Source organism: Olea europaea, chromosome 15, assembly GCF_002742605.1.
Source record: "Olea europaea var. sylvestris chromosome 15, O_europaea_v1, whole genome shotgun sequence".
NCBI lineage: Eukaryota > Viridiplantae > Streptophyta > Magnoliopsida > Lamiales > Oleaceae > Olea > Olea europaea.
The window spans coordinates 8,040,545-8,065,521 of record NC_036251.1 but is presented as its reverse complement, the minus strand read 5'-3'; the positions used below and the strand labels follow the sequence as shown (position 1 = coordinate 8,065,521).

Below are 24,977 nucleotides of genomic sequence, written 5' to 3'. Positions count from 1 at the left end.
TTCACAAAATAGAACCACAAACATCAGAATAATAGATTTTATTAAAAATAAAAAAATAAAATAAAAAGATAATAATAATAATAAAGCCTCAAAGTTCACACACAAACCGTGAACACATAAAGACCTAGAAGGAATTGCAAATGGAGCAGCATGATATAAAAGGTTAGCCTGTCTTCTGAAACTTAACTCCGTTTTTCAAAATTGTTCTTTATGCCAAGGAGTCAAAAGGTTCTTGATCTATCTTAAGTTTAGACCACATCATTACATTTGAACTTCAAAGCAGAAAAGGTTATCTTGTGCAGATATTGTACCTTGAAGCCAGGTAAAACTATGCGTAGTAATTCAAGCTTGCCTTCTTTTTAGCTTGAACTTGGATAATACCTTCATTAAAATCTTCATGGTTCACCTGGAAAAACCAAATCAATATACCCAAGTTAGGTTATTTTATCTAGAAACAGAACGGAGGGGCAGAACAGATTTTTGCAGTTAGTCCCCACTGGTAAATATTTGTTCCTAGTCTTACCTCACTCATAGATTCAAACCCATTTTTCCATTAAGAAGGTGATGACCATAAAAAATTTCCATAGTAAGAAAACTCCTTTAATGATGGCTAGGATCCGTATTAATTTAAATGGTTTTAGATTCTTCTTAAGATCTGGACTGCCTTCAAGGCAAAACCAGGGATTATAAACTGCTTTCTTAAGGTAGTTGTCTTCACGGATGATTTACTGAAGGTTTTGAAATTCAGGTCAATGAAAGAAGAAACTGAAAATTAGTGTCCTAAGATTATCAGAAATTCAGAATCACCCAGAAAATACTGAGGCTATAACAAATTCTCAATAGCTTCGTAAAAAATATGAACATTTCTTTTCTCCTTTGGGGTGAGACTAACAGATGGCAGACCTCAATAAACTAAGCACTAGAAGTCATTGGATTAGAGTAAATAAATTTCAGAACTTGGGGGCCCAATGGCCCCATGTCATGTCCCAACTCCCAAGGAGCTCAGCCCCTGGACACATAATGAGTGCCAACTTCACTGGACAGGCAGACCGCATAGGGTGTGCACGTGTACATGTGCGCGCGAGCGAGAGAGAGAGAGAGAGAGAGAGAGAGAGACCTCAGTGGCATCACGGCGTAGAGCCAGCATGCCTGCTTCAACACAGACAGCCTTCAGTTGTGCCCCATTGAAGTCATCTGTTGAACGAGCAAGTTCCTCAAAGTTGACATCCGGATGAACGTTCATCTTCCTGGAGTGGATCTATAATAAGATGCAGCAAAGATAAGAGACTTAAACTTCAGTAGTAAATGGTTTTTTATGATTAATATGAGAAACAATGCCAGTACCGCTGCAGAACCACAGGAAATTTTTATTTGAAAGAATGAAATTCTTTGTCTGGCAAGCATACCTGCAAGATTCTAGCCCTGGCTTCTTCAGTAGGGTGCGGAAACTCAATTTTACGATCTAATCGACCAGACCTCATTAAGGCAGGATCCAAGATATCAGCTCGATTTGTTGCTGCTATCACCTTAGAAATTACAGAGGACACCAAAAGAGTTTCAGAATATCGCCAAGTATAAATACTTGAAATTGACGGGTTTAGAGTTTGGGGTTTAGGGTGAAATTGACAAAAACATATCTGTCTTTTTGGACAAAATAAATAACCGCAGAAAACCCATCAAAGGTCAAACAGAAGCAAGTATTTCAAAGGAATCCCCATGCCGCGAAAAACAGGAACAAACGAGTGATGGAAAATGCATGATTAAAACAGTAGAGAAATAACCTTGATCCGATCATCACTGCTAAAACCATCAAGCTGATTGAGCAACTCTAACATGGTCCGTTGCACCTCTCGGTCCCCACTAACTTCACTGTGAAGTATAAAAAAATGTCAGCAATTAGTGATCAACAGTGTCAACAGCTCCCAAATCACATGGACATCAAGAATCAAGAAAAATCTAAACTCAGATGGAAACTGAAGAGAGCTAACCTACCTGTCAAAACGCTTTGTACCAATAGCATCAATCTCATCAATAAAGATGATGCAAGGAGATTTTTCTTTTGCAAGTTGAAAAGCATCACGAACCAGTTTTGCACCATCTCCAATAAACATCTAAGACCATAACAATTTTTGATCATTCTATGTGCAAATTACATAATAAGTACATAAATATCATGGATCAGGAGCTTGAAGAGTTCCAAAATTCAGATCTTTAAGAGTAAAGATCACTTAAACACTAGGTAAAGACAACACGAATCAGAGAGCATGACGAATAATCTTAAAAGTAGTATACCTGTACAAGTTGGGGACCTGCTAGCTTAAGAAAAGTAGCATTTGTTTGAGCAGCACAAGCACGGGCCATTAGAGTTTTCCCTGTTCCAGGAGGCCCATATAAGAGTACTCCCTTGGGCGGACGAACTCCTAACTTCTGAAATCTTTCTTTGTGTGTCATAGGCAACACAATTGCCTCAACTAGTTCTTGAATCTGTAGTGATCAAAATAAGGTTCCAACAAAATATTAATGTATGAAATGAGATTGAAAAAAATTTGATCATATCAAAAGATCATAAAGAAATAAGCTTTCCTGTTTCTCCAGGCCGCCAATATCATTATAGTCTTCTGTTGGTTTTTCATCAACCTCCATAGCCTTGACACGAGAATCATACTCAGATGGCAAAGTATCCAATATCAAGTAACTGTCTTTGTTTACTCCAACCAGATCACCAGGCTTCAAATCGTCAGGATCAACAAGACCTACTACAGGCAGGAAAATTGTCTGCATTTGACAGACATATTAATTCTCTTAAAGAGTTATAACCATTGACAGATAAAAATGATCACTCTTAGATTTCCATTGTCAAAACTGTAGCATATTAATTCTCTCAAGACAATTATCAACTTCAGTAGCTCAACATTTTCTCTTTATGATGTTAAGCTTCTGCATGATTTTATCAGGTTCCCATTTTCAGATTTCCATTCGATCACATTAAAAAACATGACACGATCTTTTAACAGAGAATTATTACATATTCTATGTTAACCAGATCACTTTCCATTGGCAGAAGCTTAACATGACAGAGGAATTCATCACTTTCAGAATTCAATTATGGATACTGTATTTTCATTTCCAAAGTAGAAAAGTTTATCCAATGAAAACCACTGATTGTCAATAATTGTGCAGTACTCTACATTCTTCACACTCATTTGCCAAGCCTGCCAAGTTGAAAACAGCAACAACCACGCAACAACTTCTTCAAGAAAAATTGAAATTGAAGCAAACAGAAAATGAATAATGGATTTAAAAAAATGATTTGGAAAAACATGTGCACAATCTCAGATGCAGATGCACAGTCTCTCGCCCACAAGGAGAGAAATGCATGTACCCAGGATATCTTACCTGGCGTGTGGATGTTTTTAGTACTACACATTTACCCTTCCTTTGAGAGTCAAGATCAATATTTGCACCATCTTCTTCAGCCTCATCCTCTGGGTTCATTTCCAAAATCTGACAAATGTAGAAAACAAAACTAGTACTCATCACATTAAATCTCCAATCTTTACTTACCATTTAAGACAATGATACTAATCGATTTACTCAATTTGCAGGAATCACATAAAAGTCATTGATTAGACACAGATACTTTATAATGACACTAATTGATGAACTCAATTTGAAGGAATCGCATTAAAGTCATCGATTGGACACAGATACCTCTAAAGACATTATGTTTAAACTGCACAGAAAGTCAGAGCTAACTCCTGAAAAATAAGGAATCCTACAATTTAGTTCGGCCTAAAATTTCATTTCAGTATAATGTAGCAAACTGGGAAAACTAAAACAAATCAGGGCACACTAGGTTGTTACACACTAAGAAGCACGGCTACTTATAAACTTATTGTGTACCCGTAACTGATATGTATCCAAGCTTGGATACGCTTGGATACTCTCCTATACGTATAGAATGTGTGTTTTTTATTTATTTTATATTTTGTATATTTTATAAATTTTCAATACATATCGAACACCTTTGGACACATGAAAAAGATTTTACACTCATTTAAAACTCACTATATTATTATTGATAATAGATGAAGACTTTTTTAATAATAGATAAATACTGTTATTTTCAATAACTTACTGAAAATATATAATATTTATTAATTAAAATGGAGGACCTACTCTTTTGTGTACTCTATGAGTAGCAATAAATTAACTCCACAATAAATTCAAAATCTGAAGAAGTGCCCGTGGTCCTCCTGTCAATAGTTAAATCAATTATTTCTTCTGCATACTAAAAATAGATTTTCATTCATAGATATCTGCATCTTTTATCAAGAAAGTTAAATATTTATTCAAAAGGAGAATCCGAAATGTAGGACATTGCTGGAGACTCATTTTATACTCTTGAAGGTGTCGTCATAATTGAAGTTGCTAATTCATAATTAGATGAGTTAAAGTTGTAGCATTTTACTTTTAATGATAATAAAGAAGTTGATGGTTGTGATGATGAAGAAAATAAGGTTAGAATAATTAAGGATTATAACATGCTTTAGCATTTTTGTTATTATCAAACTTCTATTTTAAATCTTTTTTTATAATAATGAAATTGTGCTGAATTTTATATTTAACTTGTGAAAATTAGTACACACATATACATATATACACGTACCTTTGTAACCTAAGTTTTGTTTAAAAGTTGTATCGTACCCATATGTTATCGTACTTGAATCCGTGCTTCTTTCGTTATATATAGTTCAGGAATAAGACAAATCCCAGTATTCCACTATTAACTTACAACTCCTAACGCGATCACAAGCATAAAGATTACCAAAAAAATCCTAAATTAAATTGTAGAAATAATCTATGATTATAAAATTCCTAAAATGACATGGACTTGGCTATACTATTAGAAACAAATTGACCTAGAAACTACCTTTAAAAAAAAAAGGACCCAGAAACTGAATAACCTGAATTCAAACATAAACTCGTGATTAGAAACAAAATGTAATTATCCAATATTTTGAGCAAGTTGCGTGAGTCCAGTCTTGGAGTAGTCTATGAATAACCTCTTATAATCCTTGAAGGTCAATGCCTTTTTTCATCATCACCAACTCTCATAAAGGATTATGTAATTTACAAGTGAAATCACCTATAGACATTTTACAGGAAATACAAAATATGAGAAGAAGAGATCCTCTAGATGCTAGAAAAAAACATGGGAAACTACCCCCACATTACACCAGTTACCCATTCCCCAAACTATTGGTAAACTGGAAACCATTTAACTCATTTTAGTAACATTAAAGAAAATCCCAGAATTTAATCTTAACCTATAAGATTCTATCATTCTTAGCGCAATATATGTTAATTGGTTTTAGAAGTTTTTCTGTCACGATTATGAAACATTTTGGAAACTGACCTCCAATTCTTATCATGGAAGCATAATGTAAGACATAAATCATGGGGCATATGCTTGCTAGACTTGAGCACAAATTTTAAGGCAATTAAGTTATAAAAAATAGCATGGCACATTTCATTTTGCAAATCCTTTGTGAATAAAGTTGTGAACTTTGATTAGTTCATTCTTTTGTTATTGAAACTGTAGTCAATTGGAGGTAAGTTTTATGCTTCATAATGTCATTTTTCTATACTTCCTATCTATTAAACTACATGTTAGCATAATAGATGTGAAGGCATTCCCTATGGTAATAAATAACACAGTGCCGTTAGTATCACCTCAATTTCAAAGTATCCAAACAATGATGTTCTTAATTTCCATTAAATGAGTTATCAGGAATTTCTCTCCATGAACTTGCTTTCATCCTGAACTACACAGAAACTCAGATAAAGTCTCAGAAAGCTTTTTCCCCATCCCATGTAGTTACAAATTCCCTTTGCTTTCCATAGTCATCGTAAAGAGACATTATCAAAAGATTACCAAATACCACCTATCTCAAATTGCATTACTGAAAATTAAGACGTCTGATATTCTGATGCATATATTGAAGTATTACATTCTCTTTGCATTGATTTTCAACTGTTTAAAACAATCTTTGCAGATATATTGGATACAGAAGCACATTTTCATCAATGTTTGGCATTCAAGAAAAGTGGGCATTCTACTTTATGTCATCTTTGCTGAAATATTGTTTTGGGGCATTGTTGCTGGTTTATTGCATCGGTTCAGGATTTATTGGAAGCTTTAGTTACAGATTTAAGTTCAGCAACACATAACTCTGCTCTCTTGAAGCTGTCAAATTTAGCCCCCCCCCCCCCACCCCCTCTTTTCTTGTAGATTAAAGTTATTTGATACTTTAGGATTTGAAGTCATAGTTTGATACATTTCAATCTTTTGCACACATATTTCACTATTTTTGTGCTGATATTGGGCAAAAGATTGTGTCGATGTTGGTTATAAAGCTTGTTGTTCATGTGCAGCGTATATATGATTGTATAATAATCCATTATTGAAAAGTCCTCTTGAAGATCCTTTTGCATATTTGTAACAAAAAACTCATCCATGACCCATACTTTATTCTAGGGTTCCAAACGACCGCTTCTCAAGGAGGGTATCTTAGATTGTGCTGGGTTTGGGTTAGACCAAACAAGAGAAGGATAGTCCACTTTGGCTGACCACCTCTCATGAGGGCATCTAGGATTGTGTTCATAATTGAGTTAGACGAAACCAAAGTGTATACACTGTAATTTAGATTTGCACTTATGATGAGAAATGAAAGTAATGTTTTGCCAGAACAATTTGATTTAGATTTACTGAAAAAAATATCATACCCTGTATTGCCTTGACCCATGAAGGAATCAAGTAAAAGAAAACAGGATCCCCATTTTGAAACTTACATTTTATTTTGAAAAGTAAATAAATAAGAAAATATCGATAAATGAAAGTATTATAATCCTTGCCTCTTCCTATAGCTTGAAAAGGATAAAGATACTTAGCCTTGGATGGCCAAGGCAAGCACGGTTGGCTCAAAAAGTCGAAATTACACCCATATATGCCTCTTCATCCCGTCTTTTCCCCATCATCTCGCTGTCATTCTCTCTACGACTGTCATCTCCAGATCAGTAGAGCTCATCGCTGCCACTGTCACTGAATCACAATGGATACAACAAGTGGTGCCCTTCCTCTTCTTCCCCTCTCTCTCTAAGTCTCTCTATCTTCTTTCCTCCACATGGCCGTCGTTGTCGGATCATAGCGGAGCTTGTCGTGTGAGCAATGAGCGGCGATCTCCGTCTTTCCCTCCTCTTCCCCTCCTTCCTCTCTATCTATCTCTCTATACTCTCCCTTACACATGGCAAGCGTCGCCAACCGGTGATTTCATTGCGATCGCCTTTGAGCGCCATTTCACAATGCAGCTCGTAGCATCAGAGAAGCCGAATGATGACTGTGATGTTCTTTTTGTTATTGTTTTGATGTTAGTTGTGCGTGGTTTAATTGTTTTCAGTTTTGCAAATCATTGTTTTTAGTGGTGGTTGTGGTGGTGAGGTGGTAGTGGACTAGTGGTGTTGGTGGTTGTTTAGTGGTGGTGCTGTGATAGTAGTATTGCAGGTTGTTGATGGTGGGTTGCAAAATGGCGGTGGTGGTACCGGTGCTGATGGTGGTGCGTTTTGTTTGGAGTTAGTGTTGGTGGTGATGGTATGTGACCTATTGTTTGGTGTACGTGACCAAATTTTTGGTTATCTGTGACGAAATATTTCACCGTGATCGTAGTGGCAGTGGCAGTAGTATTAGTGGCGATGATATGTGACTCGCTATTTAGTGTATGTGACCAAATTTTTGGTTATTTGCGACCAAGTATTTAACTGTGGTCGTAGTGGTAGTGGCGATTATATGTGACCCGTTATTTTGTGTATGTGACCAATTTTTTGGTTATCTGTGATCAAAGATTTAATTGTCACCTAAAAATATGATAATATGCTATTAAAAAATAGTTTGTGACCAAATAATTTGAAAATCTGTGATCGACAAGTAAATTGTGACTGATGAAATAATCTGTGATCAATGAATTTGACAATATATGATGTTATGACATATAAGTACCATATGTGACCATGAATTATACATTTGTGACCTTAATATATTAAATTAATAAAATATTATTAATTAATTAATAAAAATCTGATTTATTCACTTTTGAACTTAGGGCCTAGAATTTGAATTGATCATACTTAAAAGCTGAATTGTGAAGTTTTCTCATTCAAAAATCTCGACAAGATGAGAGGAGATGATAAGGCTTCGAATAAAGCCTTATGTACAGGGCTTCATTTCACAGGATCTTATAGACACCTCTCATGGGTTGGGCCCATAAGAGCCCCGAGGCAATTAAAATGGAAAATTTTTTTGACCCCGCCCCATGTGAGACCCTATAAGGAATTTGTAAGGAGCTGGGCGTATGTAGGACTTCGCATACATGGGCCTTAGCCAACAAGCATGATTGACTTGAAAATTCCTACCAGATGAGACAAGATGATAAGGCTTCCCAATTTCATCGAGCTATATCTCTAAATTTTATCCTTTTTATTGTTTCATACTAAAATTGTAACTTTTTCTTTTTAAAATAATGAACATATAATCCTTGTTTGATATTTATAAATTATTTGAGAATCAATTCTCTTGTAACTACTATATATTTTTGAAGAAAAAAATAAAATAGTCTTATCAAAGGCCTAGCTTTCCTCATTTCTCCCCCAAATCCTCCCAAGCTCCCACTATCGAACACTGTCAGCAGAGTTGATCAAAAATGGCGACGCCGATGGTAGAAGACAGCAACTTCGAAGACGACCAGCTCTCGTCTATGTCCACTGATGACATTGTTCGAGCCTCTCGCCTTCTCGACAATGAAATACGAATACACAAGGTTGTTCTGTCTTTCTTTCTCTTCCTGCGTGAGAAACTAGATTATAACTTCGTCTTGTTACGTGATATTCAATTTAATTTCTTTAGGAAGAGTTGCAGAGAACGAATCTGGATTTGGATTCATTGAAGGAGAAGATTAAGGAGAATCAAGAGAAAATCAAGCTCAGGGGGGGGGGGGGCTAAATTTGACAGCTTCAAGAGAGCAGAGTTATGTGTTGCTGAACTTAAATCTGTAACTAAAGCTTCCAATAAATCCTGAACCGATGCAATAAACCAGCAACAATGCCCCAAAACAATATTTCAGCAAAGATGACATAAAGTAGAATGCCCACTTTTCTTGAATGCCAAACATTGATGAAAATGTGCTTCTGTATCCAATATATCTGCAAAGATTGTTTTAAACAGTTGAAAATAAAAGCAAAGAGAATGTAATACTTCAATATAAGCATCAGAATATCAGACGTCTTAATTTTCAGTAATGCAATTACATAAACTAGGCAACGACAGACGTTTATGATTTGAAAAATTACCAGTGTATTATGGGGATTATCATAATACCACCCGTTAATGAATCCTGCAAAGATGCCTTCGGCTGCCATTACATAAACAAGCATAGCATTCATACCAATCCATTCCAATGGCAGAAACATGTACCTCAAATTCAAAATATCAACCTGCAGAAAAAAAAAAGAAGGGGGTGGGGTTTATAAATCTTTATCTGATAAAGACTGGCATGGAGACTCAAAAACCACCTCAAACTATATTAAGATTGTAATGTAGAATCGACGTTTATTCAAAAGTTGAAAGTGTACCAGAATGTAGAAGATCGAGAATGCTAATGCTGCTGCTCCGGATGTTACACAAACATAGCTGAAAGTGTACAACTGCTTATTTAAAGGAATAGCTGCAATTAAACAAATTATATGAGGAAGAGTACATCGCAAAAACCAATGCAGAACTTCCATCCATTCAAGGTACTTCAAACCTTACCATTCGTAAAATGAAGGATAATCCCTAAAATCAAAAGAGCAAGACCCGGAACAATCCAATGTCGAAGTCTAGTTGAATGATCCTAAAATCATAACATAAACGAGATTGCAGTGAGAACCTTGTAAAATTTGTGAAAATCACAATCTTGGACCAGCTAAGGACTAACCTTCATGTGTACCAACACATGTCCAAAATGAACTCCAATGATAGTGGAGAGAATGGCAGAAACTGAGCTGCAGTACCGAAAGGAAATGAATAGATCTGTTAAAAAACTTTCTTAGTAGCTAAATCAAAGCAGGATTGTAGTAAAAGAATTGCACTTGCACTTAATAAAGTGAAATTGAGTTAATAATCAATTAAGGTCTTGTTTGATGTTTCACTGCATCTACTGACCGTCGTTCGTGCTTCTTATTCTATCTCTCACACTCCAATCTATCGAGGGAAGAAGCAGAAAACAGCATTTGAGGTTTCTATCACTATACATAATGGCCATTACTAATTTTAAAATTGGTGTTTATGCTCTGATACACAAACCCACCTCAGAATTCCTTCGGGTTCAAAAGGTGCGTAGCACCAAGGTGGAGCATCACTTTGAAAAGGACCCTCGTGAGGGGAATTCTTAGTGCAAGCCTGCACGATTTCATATCATATAAGAAAATTTCTGAACAGAAAAGGCAACAAAAGATCAAATAAATTGATAAAAGAAAATAACAGACAGAGAGGATAAATACGCAATAAAAAAAGCAACGAAAGATCAAATAAATTGATGAAAGTAAATAATAGACAGAGAGGATAAATGCACAATAAAATTACTCACTTTGGATCGCTGCCAAGCAGGATGAGGGTACATATGATTGATTCCAAGCACTTCTCTGTCTACATAACCTACTGCATTACAAGGAGGATCTAATTTTCCTCTCACATTACAAGCTACCTGAAAATCAGGAATTAACGTTCCCCTTATATTAGATAGTGTTAAACAGTACCAACAAAGACAAATAAGCTTAAATCTTGATCACTCTATTGTAAAGTCCTATATACGTAAACATGCATTGATGTCCAACATGTCAAGTGTAATTGGAATGATAGACTTTAAATCTATAATTGAAACATAGATGTTTTAATGTACAAGTAAATTTCCTGCTTAGGTTTGAAAATAAATACCTATAACCTAATGACTTACAAGAAACCTCCAGTAGGAAATTAGGAATTCAGATTAGCTTGATAAATGAGCATGAAAGAGCTTACAGTTAATTTTTTCCCAAAATCAGCACTATCGGTAATTTGCACAGTAAACTGCCAATCAGGAACATGAGTTCCATAAAGTGTGGCCAAGTACACAATCAAAACACATGCTCCCGCGACCCTGAAAATTATAAAAATATAGTCAACTTAAAAGTATCCAAATACCATCACCAATATTAGAGAAGATCAAAAGTACACTTACCAATGCCAAAAATATAACTTGAAAATAGAAAATCGTCCAGGTGATAGCCTCTTTGCTTGGGCATTTCTTGTCAAGATTTCTATTAGAGCCACAACTAAATAAGCAAGAGCTATTCTCTGGGAACACAAAATAAGTTTCTCACAACACGTTCAATTAATAAAGATGAGCATCACAAATGTACATGGTGAGGATAAACATTACCTGGAGAATTCCACACCACCTAATCATTTTCATGTCAACGCCATATGTTAGTTTATCAGGAGCATGTGAGAAACCTCCTATATTTTATAAGATATCAAGTCAGCATTAGAGTACGGCTCGTTGTTATCTGTCTATGATACGGGAAGCCTCATTTTTACTTTTTACTTTTGTTTTTTAAGTCTGGTGAAGCATAGTCATAATCCATGTATTAAAAACAAGATATAAATGAAACAAATGTGGCTTTGTCTAATAGCTTAAACTTTTTGATCAAATGGTTCAATATAGTATACAAATTTGTGGGTTCAAGTGTCACTGCCACCCACTAGAGTTTGATGGCGAAAAATGACTTCGCCTACATGTGAGGCGATATGTTGAAAATAATATTTAAGTGACACACATGTGGCCCTTTTCTAACAGTTAAAACTTTTAGATCAAGTGATTTAATACAATGCATTTATGTGAAATGTAAATCAAGTATATTCTCCTAGAGTGTTGTCAAGATGTGATAAAAGGAATATGTGCGTGTTGAACTTATTATTTCTTATATTTGAAAGCTACAAATGGGAAACATGGTGTCCCATAGGTTATTTATATATGCAAGTTCAGATGAAAAATTAAAGATTATGAAGGATATAAAGCCATAAAACTGACCTTGTAAAAGAAGGCCCCAAAAGAGAAGTTTGAGAGTTCTTAAAATCACTTTACTGATGGCCTTTAACCTATCTGGTATTCTCTATTCACAGAACAACCAAGAATCAATGCATGAAAATAAAAAGATCAGAGTTTCAAAATCATATACCTAATGAAGGACATAAAACAAACCTTGAAAGCAAGTGCAATGGCCATCCCCACAATGAATAAAAAGAATGGCATTACAAAATCAGCAAGATTGCATCCATTCCATGGAGCATGCCCGATCATAGGCCACTCACCCCCAGCATCATCAACCAAAATCATTAACTGCCACGTTAGAAATTATAACATAAATATAAAAGAGTCAGAAACAATGGAAAGAATAAGGTAGTGAGACAAAATGAAATGAACGACCTTCCTTTTGTATGCTATTATTATAAAGATTTTACCATAGTGCTGTACTTATAATTATAGACGAAATTTCTTAAGCAGGAACAAGGTAGTGAGACAAAAACTCTTTATTTTTTCAAAATCCGAAAATGCTCTTCATAGATGAAAAGAAGATGCTTTAAAAGCAACTACGGACCAAAAACCTTGGACCTATGGATGGCTCTACCTTCTGTATCATGCAAATCCAAAGTCTATCCTTATGAATGAATACTTCTTTTGAGAAGTTCACTATGATAATTACAATGCGAAAGAATAAAATAGTGAAAGTGACACAAGGATGTGCATTCACGTTATCCAGGAAGTTCACCCTTCTTCCGTCATTCCCAGTTTTCCAGTTTGTACTGCTCGTAATAGTTAGAATGTGTAGATGATTTGTATATGTTCAAACCAAGCACATTGAACTTGACAAGATCTACATTAAGGATAACCTTGACTGTGGGAGTATAGAGGTTCAGCTGGGTAATATGCTCATGCTAGTAGACCATTCTATACATCATTATTTAAGTTGGGCGTGTATGATATCCATACACCAACTCTAGGGGTATAGTTAATATGTAAAGATGATTACTAATATAATGATTGACATTGCTGCTAGTGGACCATCTTATATATCATTATCTAAGCTGGGCATATGTGGTGATATCCATACATTAACTCAATGGGGAGATTAAAATGTATAGATGATTTGTATTCCTTATTTAGCTAGGAATTAATTTGGTTTTTTATTTTCACGTCAATTCATCCAACTCGTCAATAGAAGGGCCAACTCTCCAAATACACCCAACTTAGCTCGATACACCAGCTAATTTAGCTAAAGGTTATTGTCAAGAAAAGTGAGTAACATTTTTCGATTCTTAGAAGATGGGTTATTTTGACAAACGATTGAAGAAATTGCAATTCTTAGTCTACATCATCAAAAGAAGACCTGAAAAAAATTCCTCAGTAGTATTTTGGGCATTTTCAATTTAAACCAAGCCTAAAACTTGAAAAAGCTGAAGAATGAAAGATTACATACAGCAACTGTTAGACCTCTGAAAATATCGAGCGAAGCCACACGTTTGGTCTTCATCTGCTCTCTCTCTTCTTCTTTTTCTTCCATTTTTGGAGCTTCAACAGTCAGATTCAAGTGCTGCTGCTGGGCGTGACCTATATCTTCTTTGATATCCGCCATATTTGCTCAGTGAATTATAATTCGATGCACCCACTAAACTATCCAGAGTAGCAGGGAATTGTTCTGCATATTGATTTGATTCTCATTCAAAGGAATCTCTCTCTCTCTCTCTCTCTCTCTCTCTCTCTCTCTCTCTCACTCACTGTGAAATATGGACGGGGGGCTCCACTGACAAAGTACACGTTAAGCAAGAGCCATCAAATGTATAGTAGAGACAATTCTTCTATTTGTATTGTAATGACAAAGTTGATAATTGATTGTTTGTTTGATTCGTTGAAATTAGAACAAATAATGGCTAAAGCCAAATTTGAACAAGTTATTTAGACTTTCTTTTTTTTTTCTTTTTTCTTTTTTTAATGCACGAGATACCAAATTTCTTTATAAATAAGATTTTGCTCACGAGATACCGAATTTCTTTATAAAATAAGACCACCACGGGATAACGGTTATACTTTGGCAATGAATATACAATTCGAACATCGACCCCAAAAGAAATCCATATTAAGATTGCTAATGTCAGAAGAATTTGAATCTCGATACAGACGATGAAGACTTGATAATTAATTTTTTGACCGTTAAAGATAAAGTAGATCTTACCCGTAAGAGAAAAATTCAAAAATGATAGCTGAAATAGTGAAATGACGATTAAAAAATTGATTTTAATTGACTTTTAAAATGTACCAAACAAACTCCAACTTTTCTCATTTTATGCCCATAGTACAAAGGGCCCACTTGTTAAATTTATTTAATTATTATGATGCTTGTAGTTTGCAAGATATTTTATTTGATTTTGAATAACACTTCCATAATTGTTCAATTGTGTAACTATCATATATTTCATTTCATTGTAATTCATGGACAATAAAGTCCTGAAAAAGAAGACGAAGAGAAATACAGAGAGAACCGAATAATACATTTCTCATACTTGTTGAAAATAGATTCCGTGTCATTTAAACTGGGGCTCTAAATTAGATGGCTGTCAATTAGCATATATCTTTACAATGAAAACAATAGAAAACTCAACACAAAATTCGAACTTTGGAGTTACCTAACAAAATCACTCAAAGACATTAACCGCGTGTTTGGTAAGGATGAATAAATAGCACTACAGTATTAAAAAAGAAAAATAAGTTAGAATAATGTACAATGTACTATCTAGTTCTATTGAATGCTGCATTCGAAATATATTCCTACTTGTACAGTTTGTGAAGGATTCCCTAACCATAAAAGAAAAGATCTACCATGTTAGAGGTGCAACAGTTCCAGACTAATTACACTTCACTCAAATATAAATAAGCACCAGTCAAATGTAAAGTATCACCATTTATTACTCAAACATCCAATTATCTTATCTTACACACTCGAAGCCGCTGGTAGAATAAACAAGATCTTTTATCTTGCTCTGTAACTCGGCGCAAATATCTTGCCGATAAAAGTGGCACTCCTCACCTAAAATTGCCTCATAGTTTATAAACAATCAGCCATGTGCCCGGCCACCACCTTATCGCCAAAATCAAATTCATAAAATCAGATCAGGATAACAAATGAGCTGCCTAAATTAAAATGAAATAAGGAAACGAGCAAGTTTATTCTATGTTATGAATAATGATTCCAAACATAAATAGTTATGATTGCCTAAGGATTTCCAACATTCAAAGTGGAAGACTCCAAGTTGAAGATTATTCTATGCTACTTTTGGGGAAGACTTCTACACGAGGAGGAGCTAAAATTAACAGAAATGGCTGCACAGGACACTGCATTTTAACTAGCTGCACCTTGACTTCATGCAAGTCCAGTAATCAAATTATGCAAGCTTAAGAATAACAAGCATCACAAGTCAAATTGCTATGATCACCATTTTGTCATATCTTGGGCATATGTTTTCCATGTGTTGATTATAGCACAGAGGCATATCCAAATTTTGCAAGCAAGAAGCAGAAATGTTTCTTTTCTTTTCTTTATATTTTTCCCAGGGTTACTTCCTGGATTCCATGTACTTGTAGAAATGATAAAGGGCAATGCTAAATCTCTGTTCTTGCGAAAACATGAAAAAAGTGAAAATATGCTTTCGGCAAGAGCTATTCAATATAGTGCTGAAGTGTAACAGGTTGTAGAAATAAGTTAATACTACATAATTACAGAAGTTGATTGTTGCACTTCAGCTGTCACAATATACTTTCCTCGTGGTTATTCTAGTCCCGTATGAACAAGACAGGTTTTGTTCTAGGATGATCCTGAAAAACAATGGAAAGACAGCTGGTTCTTTTCTCTTCGATATATTACTTCCCTTCATACATATCTAGTTTTCACCTAAAAGTGCCGACTGGTGTTAAATCTGTTGTTACCCCCATCAACTATCACTCAATCTTCAAGCCCATTGGATTACCTCACAACAGGATTACCAAATGATTAATGGAAATTTATACCTCTGTTATCAGAATATTTGCTACCAGACATTCCCTTTTCTTGCCCTCCACCTTTAGCACCATCATCCACAGCACGACCAATTCCTCTTGATTGCTTCCTGCAGCACTGTCATCTCTACCTCTTCCTTTTCCACATCCAACTCCAAGTGGTTTTCTATACGAAAATTAAATCAACATGCAAAAGTATTAGAAAATTATCTAGCTTCTAGATAAATAGAAAACTAGCAATGCGGTGCCATAAAAATAATTCCCATATCCATAATTTAATCTTCGTTTCTTGACATTTTCCTAAAAAGAGGAAAACTTCAATGTCGACAACCCATTAATTAAACACCACATGGGAATTCTCATTCTTCATTCTGCACCAATCATTGTCCCCACGAATTGAAAATTAGCTTTGGTACATTGTCCAGCATCTAACAAGTTAAATCATGAATCACGTTGACAAACTCTAGACACAAACCACAAACATGTAATCTAACAGCACTTAGCTCACACACTAATAGTACTAGAAAAACGGGTGCACAAAAACTTGTGATGTTCTAGCAGATAATCATAATACAACAAAAGTTTCGACGACATAAATATGAATACATAAACAAAGGCGAATGAGGTAGTAAATACTTGTGCATATTCAGCTTTCTGGAAAAACAATAAAATGTATTTCTTATCATACGCAAATAGTGCTCCAATTAGCTCATTGAAGCTAGACACTTCCTAGAAGCTGCATAGCAAATGTTAAAATGAAAACCAAAAAGAAAAATGCTCAAACAAAATGCCCTGGTCAGCTAGGAACCAATCTCTGTTTTTATCGTCAGATAGATGCGCTTCTACCAAAGGGTCCCATTCAAGGCTCGAGGCAGTACGCGTAAGCAGAGATAACAAAACAGCCTCCAAATGACAATGTGAGAAAAACCTTGAAGGAAACACCTCAAGGAGCACATCAATGTCTGATTTGGCTAAGTTACATCATCCCAGAGTGAGCAAGCAAGCAAATGAAGGATAAAAACAGTGAGAGCTATAGAAAATCACAAGTTAGATCTCAAACCCAATTGAATTAAGTATTAGAAGATGAATTTTCTTTCTTTTAATGAAACGAGCTTTAAAATATTGTGACATTGTAGCTTAAACAGCAAGGGGAACATTTGCACATTAACTCTAAGCAGTAAATGTCTGAATTTTCAATTTTTCAGTCATCTCAACTTGGTTCCATTTGAACAAAAGAGAGAAAAGTTAATGAATAGAACCAGTAAATTTAATCATTTCTCAATAACAATGATATTATTTTTCTATTAAGGCCTTTACAGTCAGAGCAAGTAGATCGTCACCACCACCACCACCGCCGCCACCCAACAACCCCTCACGCAAAACAAAAGAAAGAATACAGCACATACCCAGAAATGCAGCATACCTCATCTGGAACTCGCAGATACTGAATTGTATTTCCTCAAATGTAACATTCCGGCATTTTACAAAATCTAAAATTTATCCCCATCCTACAACCATCGTATACAAAGTATATCTGATAAAATACCATTAAAAAAAAAAAGAAAAAGAAAAAGAAAGCAATCATAATAACTTTATATACATAAATTACCTTCAATATAAAGATAACTTCACAAAGGTTGAAATTCAAACAAGTATCACAATTCACCAAATGTCAGTTTCCCCATCTTCAAGCTCTACCAACTTCAGCCACATAATGAACGTAGGGAAGTATAAAATCTCGTATATATAAAACAAATGCATATGAAATTTCAACCTACCTTTGGTTTCTCTGGCGATTACGATTTAAGGGGAAATAAGAAAATTTATCCACAGTTAGGCAAGGAAAAGGCCCAAAATGGGAAAACTATCCTTGAAAAATGATTTGTGATTAGTTTCTAGGGATTGTTAGGTAATTTTCATCTATAGTAATTATATTTTCAGTCACAATGAAGTATTTGTGCTTCAATTTTAAATAATTAGGTAATTAACATTTAATTTGATATAAATGGGCACTCCAATTTATTCTTATTTAAATCATGTAACTAAAATTTGATTTGATTCCAAGTGAGAGCTTCTTCCAACTTTATCTACATAACTAGTCTCCGCCTCGCGCGATGCACGAGTTTTGTATAGATTTTGTTATTATTAGCGTGGAATATGTCGAGTATTTAAAAAAAAAAAAAAGTGTTTTAAGTTGTTGAAAATGAGAAATTGAAGAGAAAGTAATTTCATTGAAAGCTATAAAATAACCATAAGGTAGACCAAAAATATATACAATATTATGCAAAATGAACTTGGCCTATTTTTTAAAGATAATACTGCTGAATTTTGTTATTCCATTTTTTACTCTATTTTTTCTTTCATTTTGTCCAATATAAATGGATTTGAGCCGGCACTTTCTAACTCTGACTGGTGAGTAGCTTATTTGAAAAGAGCTTTTTTGGCTGGAGGGGAGCAATTGTCATCTGCATCTGCATCTATGTTAAAATTGTCCAAATTCTTTTTCAGAATTAATATTCTTTTGGCAATCTTATTCTTCATCTACAATTAAACATTCGACAGAGATGATGTTAAATTTGTAATTGAATGAATTAGGTTCTACTTGAGTCGCTTTGAGATAGAATGCTCTTTCAGTATTTTGCATTTTTCCAATTATATCTCCAAAATCTGCTTGTGAACCCTGTGTACAAAAAAATTTGAATGTTATGAAGAAATCTATCAAATATATCAAAAGAGATTGGAGAAGACTGTAAATTATTACAAAATTTGTTTCTTCCATCAAAGTTTGTGCATTTGTGAACATAAGTTTTTCTGCAGTTTCACCAATTGCATTTGCATTTATGCATCCGATAATTGGACATATGCTCTTGCTCTGAGAGAAAGAGAGTAATTATTTATTTATGTAATAAGAAACTATATGATATATATATATATATATATATATATTTAGAAAGGTGTGAAAAAATATATTTTACCGAGGAATAGTTTTGGAATTGGAACTTTTACAAAAAATACAAACATATATTTCACCAAAATCAGCGCTTGATCGCCAATAACAATTGCTGCAAGCCATATACCAACATTTATTATCCATTTTTTCCATTTTTGCAGTGGCATTCACTCAATAAAATTTTCTCTGAAAAAGGAAATTGTAATTTATAAAGAAATATAAATAGAAATCATAATATATTGTGTACAGAGATATATAAATACCGGTAAAAGTCGACCATGTAGATTTTGAATTAAAGTGAATTTGTTGCGCATTGGAGGAGATAATTTTGTGGGAGATTTTTGAGTGTATAGCTTTTTCAAAATGAACTCATCGATTTTGTCCAAATTTGTATCTTTCCTGAAAGAAATAAAAGAGTAGATGAACCAAATAAAACCAAAATAAATGTAAGCTGAAGGATATACATACATACCATTCAACCAATTCTTCTACTGCAATGAAAGGAGTATTCATGAAAAATGTACTATGAACTTTTGTGGAGAGTTTTAAACCTACACAATTCATTGATGCAAGATAAGAAATGCAATTTTAAGCAGAGTTTAAATAAGAATAAAATAATAGAAATTTACCGAAAAAAGAGGTTACTTTTAAGTTTGTTGCAAAGATTACTGATTTTTAGTCAATATTTTCTGAAAATAATTTGCATTCTCTGTCAACAAAAGAATCTCACATTGTCAACACCATTGTTCTGAATTTTTGGTCCACAAGTATTATATCTTGTACCCAAGTTTGGTTGCCATCTTTTAATTGAATTAATCGTTTAGGTATTATATCAATCATAATAGCCAAAATGTCTGCAAAATGAAAAATAAATAAATTATTTTTGTGTTGACTGTTATTATAATTATTTGATTAAATTATATATATTAGTATTATTTATTTTGAAAATAAAGATGGAATTTCTTACTTATATCAGTGTTTGTATCCATGAATTGCTCAACTTCATCGAAAAAAGTTAGGTGATAGGTGGAAAAAACAAGTTCTAGGTTATTGTCATTCAACTCTTCAACGCGAGTTTGTCCAGAAATCGTCCATTGTAGAGCTCATGTTGAATATTTGTAGTTTCCAGTGTTGTTTTTAATATAAACTTTAGAAATTGCATACGTCTTTCCAATGAGAAGTTGATTTTCGAAGGCAGTGATATTTGAATCATATAGACTTGTTTGGATGGTGTTACACTAATAGATAAAAAGATAAAAATTGATTAGTGTAAGATTGTGTGCGTGTGTGTGTGTGTATATAATATTTAATTTTAATAATAATAAAAGAGAGAACATATTTGTTTTGAAAAAGGAAAAATAATACTAAATCGTTGTATAACTTACGTCAGTATCCATTAGCATCATGTGTTGGTGTCTTCCATTTCCTTGTCTTGAAGGTTTCGGTGATTGTTTCTCTATAATAATTACTTTGGCTTTCCATTTTTGATTGTTGGATAAAATTTCTGGTATAAATTGGTATTTTTCTTCCATTGTTGGTGACAATGTTTTTATAAACAGGATGAAAACAAAGAGGAACTTTTGGGAGAATTTTTTTTTTATGAGATGAGATAACCAATCCAAATAGAAGAAGATATATATAGACATCTAAAGTTATATCATTTATATTTTTTATATGGACATTTACAATAAAATCTAATCCATACCCATACTTGGTATGGGGATGACTTGTAAATTGGAGGATTTCTTTTGATGATGAGATAACCAATCGAAAATAGAAGAAGATATTTATATTTTTTATATTATTATATCTACTAGTAGTAATATATTGTAAAATCTAATCTATAGCCATACCTGATATGGAGATTACTTGTAAACTGGTATAGGGATTAATTGTAAAGTTGTAGTACTCATGAGATGAACTCAATTAATTATTAGAAATAAGATATTTAAAATAATATGAACTCTTTTTTTTTTACCATATAAAACTAAAATAAAGCTATCTTATAATGTGTAAAATTTCACCGTGTTAGAGTAACTCAATAGCTTGTGTAAATAGGTTTTATATGCTGCATACTTTATACTGAGTAAACTGTGTAAATAGATACTGAGTGGTATGATGAGAAAGAGTTTTGAGAAAAGATATTGATGATATATTTTGTGACAAATTTGATAAAATTAGTTTTTGGTTTATTTTAATGTGAATGAGTATGTTGAAAAAAAAAAAGTTAAAAGAGAATTTATTTCCTACAATTATTATGCCAACTAACTCACATAACAACAAAATAACATTCCTACAATTATTATCTTCATTTATTGTTTCAACCACTAAAAGTTAAAAGTTTAAAGTCACGGAAATTCATATTCACATGTGAAGAATCTTATACCATTTATCTTATCAATCATACTAACTCTTTGTGGTGAATATTCCTGAATGAAAATTTCAAATATATGACTGTAGCAACAATATTTTTATACCAGATCAAGTCATGGTACATGTAAAAGCAACACATAGTATAATCCAAGTATTCATTATGAATTCTAAGCTTTCTACCCGAAAGGATGTAAGGAAACATAGAAGTAAAACAATGGAAATGGAGATGATACCTTATCTACCATGTGTAGGTAATGGGTGAGCATTTAAATAACTTTTTATTTGCTATAATATTTAATTTTTTCTTTTTATGGATATAATCTAATGCAAAACTGTTTCTTCTATAGGCTAAACTGTGGAATATTCATGCTAAAATATATAGAATGTTTTCTCCTAGGGCAGCCAATAGAATTAGTTTCACCTGATAGGATGTCAATTTACAGACGGAAGATGTTAGTGGATATTTGTAACAATGAATATTTTCTTCATTCTTCTTCTTAGTTATTCTTCATTCCTCTACTTAGTTATATGGTCATGTAATGACAGTAAATATTATGTAATAAGTTTATGTTGTGTTTTTTTGTTTATTATTTTTTTTTTGTTATATTGTTGGTGTATATATAGAAAAAAATAACTGTGGTGAAATCATGATAAACCTGAACAATTGACAATGTGTTTAGTTCGAATTAACATTATAATATTACAATTTTATATGGTTTCTATGCTCATAAATTAATTGTTAAATATTCATATTTTTAGCTCTAAATAAAAAAGATGATGAAAAAAATTAAGCATCTTATCAAACAAAATATAACTATAATTTAAAAAAAATGAAAATAACCAACCTTGTGTATTGTTGTATAAATCTTCACTTTGACAGCAACAAGATGATAGATTAATTATGGACAATTCAGAATTCTAGACTTGTCAAATAGAACGTATTAAATTCAAAATTTTCAGATACACCACATTTTTTGTGCAACAAATATGTGGTTTTTTTTGGTCTGATGACTTAATCAAAACTTTTATATTTTGTCTTGTCTTTGCTCTAGATAACGCAGCATATAGCTGATCGAGTGAAAACACAAGTTCAGGCAGATAGAGACCCACAAAATCTAATATTTGACCTTGGGATTTGTTAATAGTCATAACAAAAACAAGGACGAACTAGAAATTGAGTTGTTCTAACGGGTATTGAATATTTATCTCCCTCAAGTGGAATAAACGAAATTCTAGATAAAAATACTTATTTTCCACTATATTCACCGCATCCAATTTCAACTAAAATAACATTTTGTTTAAATTCACGACAAATAAGTCTAGTTCTATTGCATAAGTCTTCCGAAGGATTAATATTTCTTAACAACATAACAGGACATTTTTTTTAGAACAAGTTCATGTAGAGGTATACCATTTGGAATTAAACTATTCAAAAAATCTTCATGAATAAATCTTTCTGTTTCATTAATCACTTCATCAAAATTGAAATATGTAAATGTATCTCCTGAAATTTGTTTAACTAACATATTGTTTATCATATCTACATATTCATTTTTTGGAGTTAAAATAATTCTATTCATTATAGTATTTAAATTGTTACTATAAGTGTGAAAATTTGGAAACACAATGCTGATTAACTTTTTCAATGATTTATCTTCATCTTCAAAATCTATGACAATATCTGAAGGAAGTTTAATCATGCGACATGTATGTTCGTTTTCAATTCCGTTTCCAATTTTGAGTAAATATTCACAAAAGAAATGATTCAATCTAGCTCTCAGATTTTGAGTTAATGGTAATTGTCTAAAGTATTGCCATAAATATGAGAATACTAAACTTGTTTTCATAATATCATCTTTTATTTCTCTTTGTACCACTGGCAAGACTTGACGAAAATCTCGTCCACACAGAATGACCTTTCCACCAAATGGCAATTCACATTCAGTAATATCTTTTAACATTTTATCCAAAGTTTCAAAAGCATATTTATTAACCATTGGTGCTTCATCCCACACAATTAGCTTCATCATTTTTAAAAGTTGATCAAGTGCTGATTGTTTACTTACCGAACATCGCATATCAGGAATTGTTTGAAGAGTAATTTTGAAACGCGAATGACCAGTTCTTCCACCAGGTAATAAAGAAGCAGCTACTCCAGATGATGCTGTTGCCAATGCAATAAGTTGTCTACATCTTACTGTAGCAAGTAATGCTTTGTACAAAAAAGTTTTGCTGGTACCTCCTAGACCATCAATAAAAAAAAAGTCGATTTCTATCGTTGAAAACACAATCTGAAATACTATCATAAGTAAATTATCGTTCCTTATTTAAACTCTCTGTAAAATGTATGTCAGACTCAACAACATTTTCATTTTCTTCTAAAATCATATTTGCCAACATGTCGGCTTCATTTACAGCAATGTCGAAATCTGTAAAGCAAAAATCATTTACACTTTTACCAACAACTTTTAAGAATGAATTTATACAATGTAGTACTCTAATTTCAATATCATACATTGTCTCACCTGTATGTAAATAATCTTCTATCATGTAAGCTTTATATTTAATCCATAAATTTCTAGGGTTTGTAGGAGCACAAAAAATCAGCATATTAGCAAAAAAGTCGACGGAGTGATACAGGCATTTGATAAGAAATAGTCTCGTTTAAGCACATGTCACAATAATTATTTCTACTGATTAGACCATGTAAGAATGCAACCTCACGATAGGTAGGTGCCACAACACCATTAACTGTTCTTAAATCTTCAAAAAAATTTAGTCCTTTAATATGATTTAGTAGAACTCTTAAAAAGTATCTCTCACCTTCAGATGGATTAGCAGCAACTATAGTATTCCAAATTCGTAAATATGTATTCCATACAAAGTATATAGGAAAATCTTTATAAAGTAAAGTCCGAGCGTTTTCATCAAAAATATTCATTCGAAAAAATTTAGTTAACATTGTTCGTTGGATAAAGTCTTTATTTACAACTTCTGATAAATCATCAGTTTCATTGTAAGTAACTAATTGAGAATTTTCAACATGTAATTGCAAAGAAATTATAGAAGGAGAAATGTCAAATAAATCAAAACTAAAAATTCTCCAAACAGCTTCTAGCGCAGATATCCATATAGCAGTTTGATAATTTGAAATTTCATCTATATAACATTCATTAGTTTCTTTATTCACAATAAAATTAACACGATCATGTCCTTTGTATACATATTTATATAAATATTTCACAGCTTTAACAGAAGAACATATTTCTATATTAATATGACAATCGTATTTAGCTATAATATATGGATTGTATGGTACGACCCATCTATTATCTAGTATGCATCGTCTGACTTTAACAGTAACACCATCGTACGACGTCTATAAAGCGGATAAGAATCATTACTCAATGAAGTATGTAAAATATATTCTTTTGGATATTTATTTTTACAAGTACCATCGTTTTTCATGCAAACAT

General features: G+C 33.1%; 2 protein-coding genes and 1 long non-coding RNA gene across 4 annotated transcripts; all 3 read right to left on the bottom strand.

Moving 5' to 3' along the window:
• Positions 1 to 82: 82 nt before the first annotated feature.
• LOC111410031 (26S proteasome regulatory subunit 6A homolog) lies at positions 83 to 3,582 on the bottom strand. Its single transcript, XM_023040187.1, has 8 exons — positions 3,397 to 3,582; positions 2,584 to 2,775; positions 2,293 to 2,484; positions 1,993 to 2,111; positions 1,782 to 1,869; positions 1,407 to 1,526; positions 1,118 to 1,258; positions 83 to 406 (listed from the first exon to the last, which is right to left on the bottom strand). Exons 1-8 carry the CDS (start codon positions 3,565 to 3,567, stop codon positions 329 to 331), a joined length of 1,101 nt encoding a protein of 366 aa, XP_022895955.1. The 5' UTR covers positions 3,568 to 3,582; the 3' UTR covers positions 83 to 328.
• A 5,455-nt stretch (positions 3,583 to 9,037) lies between these two features.
• LOC111410030 (heparan-alpha-glucosaminide N-acetyltransferase) lies at positions 9,038 to 13,934 on the bottom strand. The gene is made up of 13 exons (XM_023040186.1): positions 13,609 to 13,934; positions 12,333 to 12,470; positions 12,162 to 12,243; positions 11,511 to 11,587; positions 11,310 to 11,425; positions 11,111 to 11,228; positions 10,680 to 10,796; positions 10,401 to 10,492; positions 10,029 to 10,095; positions 9,863 to 9,944; positions 9,685 to 9,776; positions 9,403 to 9,546; positions 9,038 to 9,255 (listed from the first exon to the last, which is right to left on the bottom strand). Exons 1-13 carry the CDS (start codon positions 13,762 to 13,764, stop codon positions 9,109 to 9,111), a joined length of 1,428 nt encoding a protein of 475 aa, XP_022895954.1. The 5' UTR covers positions 13,765 to 13,934; the 3' UTR covers positions 9,038 to 9,108.
• A 915-nt stretch (positions 13,935 to 14,849) lies between these two features.
• LOC111410029 lies at positions 14,850 to 18,059 on the bottom strand. 2 transcript variants are annotated; one of them, XR_002705603.1, is made up of 4 exons: positions 17,788 to 18,059; positions 17,585 to 17,686; positions 16,191 to 16,344; positions 14,850 to 15,264 (listed from the first exon to the last, which is right to left on the bottom strand). It is a non-coding gene; the product is annotated as an uncharacterized LOC111410029 (long non-coding RNA). The 2 variants fall into 2 exon arrangements; XR_002705602.1 differs by having other exon boundaries at positions 17,602 to 17,686; positions 17,788 to 18,057.
• Positions 18,060 to 24,977: the final 6,918 nt, after the last annotated feature.

What these genes read in the sequence shown, in the direction of transcription:
- LOC111410031 (XM_023040187.1), bottom strand. Translation starts at nt 3,567, where the DNA reads ATGGTAAGTAAAGATTGGAGATTTAATGTGATGAGTACTAGTTTTGTT. An exon ending in TTGGCGGCCTGGAGAAACAG is followed by an intron (nt 2,485 to 2,583) that starts GAAAGCTTATTT and finishes TGATCACTACAG; the next exon opens with ATTCAAGAACTAGTTGAGGC. An exon ending in GGTACAAAGCGTTTTGACAG is followed by an intron (nt 1,870 to 1,992) that starts GTAGGTTAGCTC and finishes TATACTTCACAG; the next exon opens with TGAAGTTAGTGGGGACCGAG.
- LOC111410030 (XM_023040186.1), bottom strand. Translation starts at nt 13,764, where the DNA reads ATGGCGGATATCAAAGAAGATATAGGTCACGCCCAGCAGCAGCACTTG. An exon ending in GGTGGTGTGGAATTCTCCAG is followed by an intron (nt 11,426 to 11,510) that starts GTAATGTTTATC and finishes TTGTGTTCCCAG; the next exon opens with AGAATAGCTCTTGCTTATTT. An exon ending in TATCCTTCATTTTACGAATG is followed by an intron (nt 9,777 to 9,862) that starts GTAAGGTTTGAA and finishes GTTTAATTGCAG; the next exon opens with CTATTCCTTTAAATAAGCAG.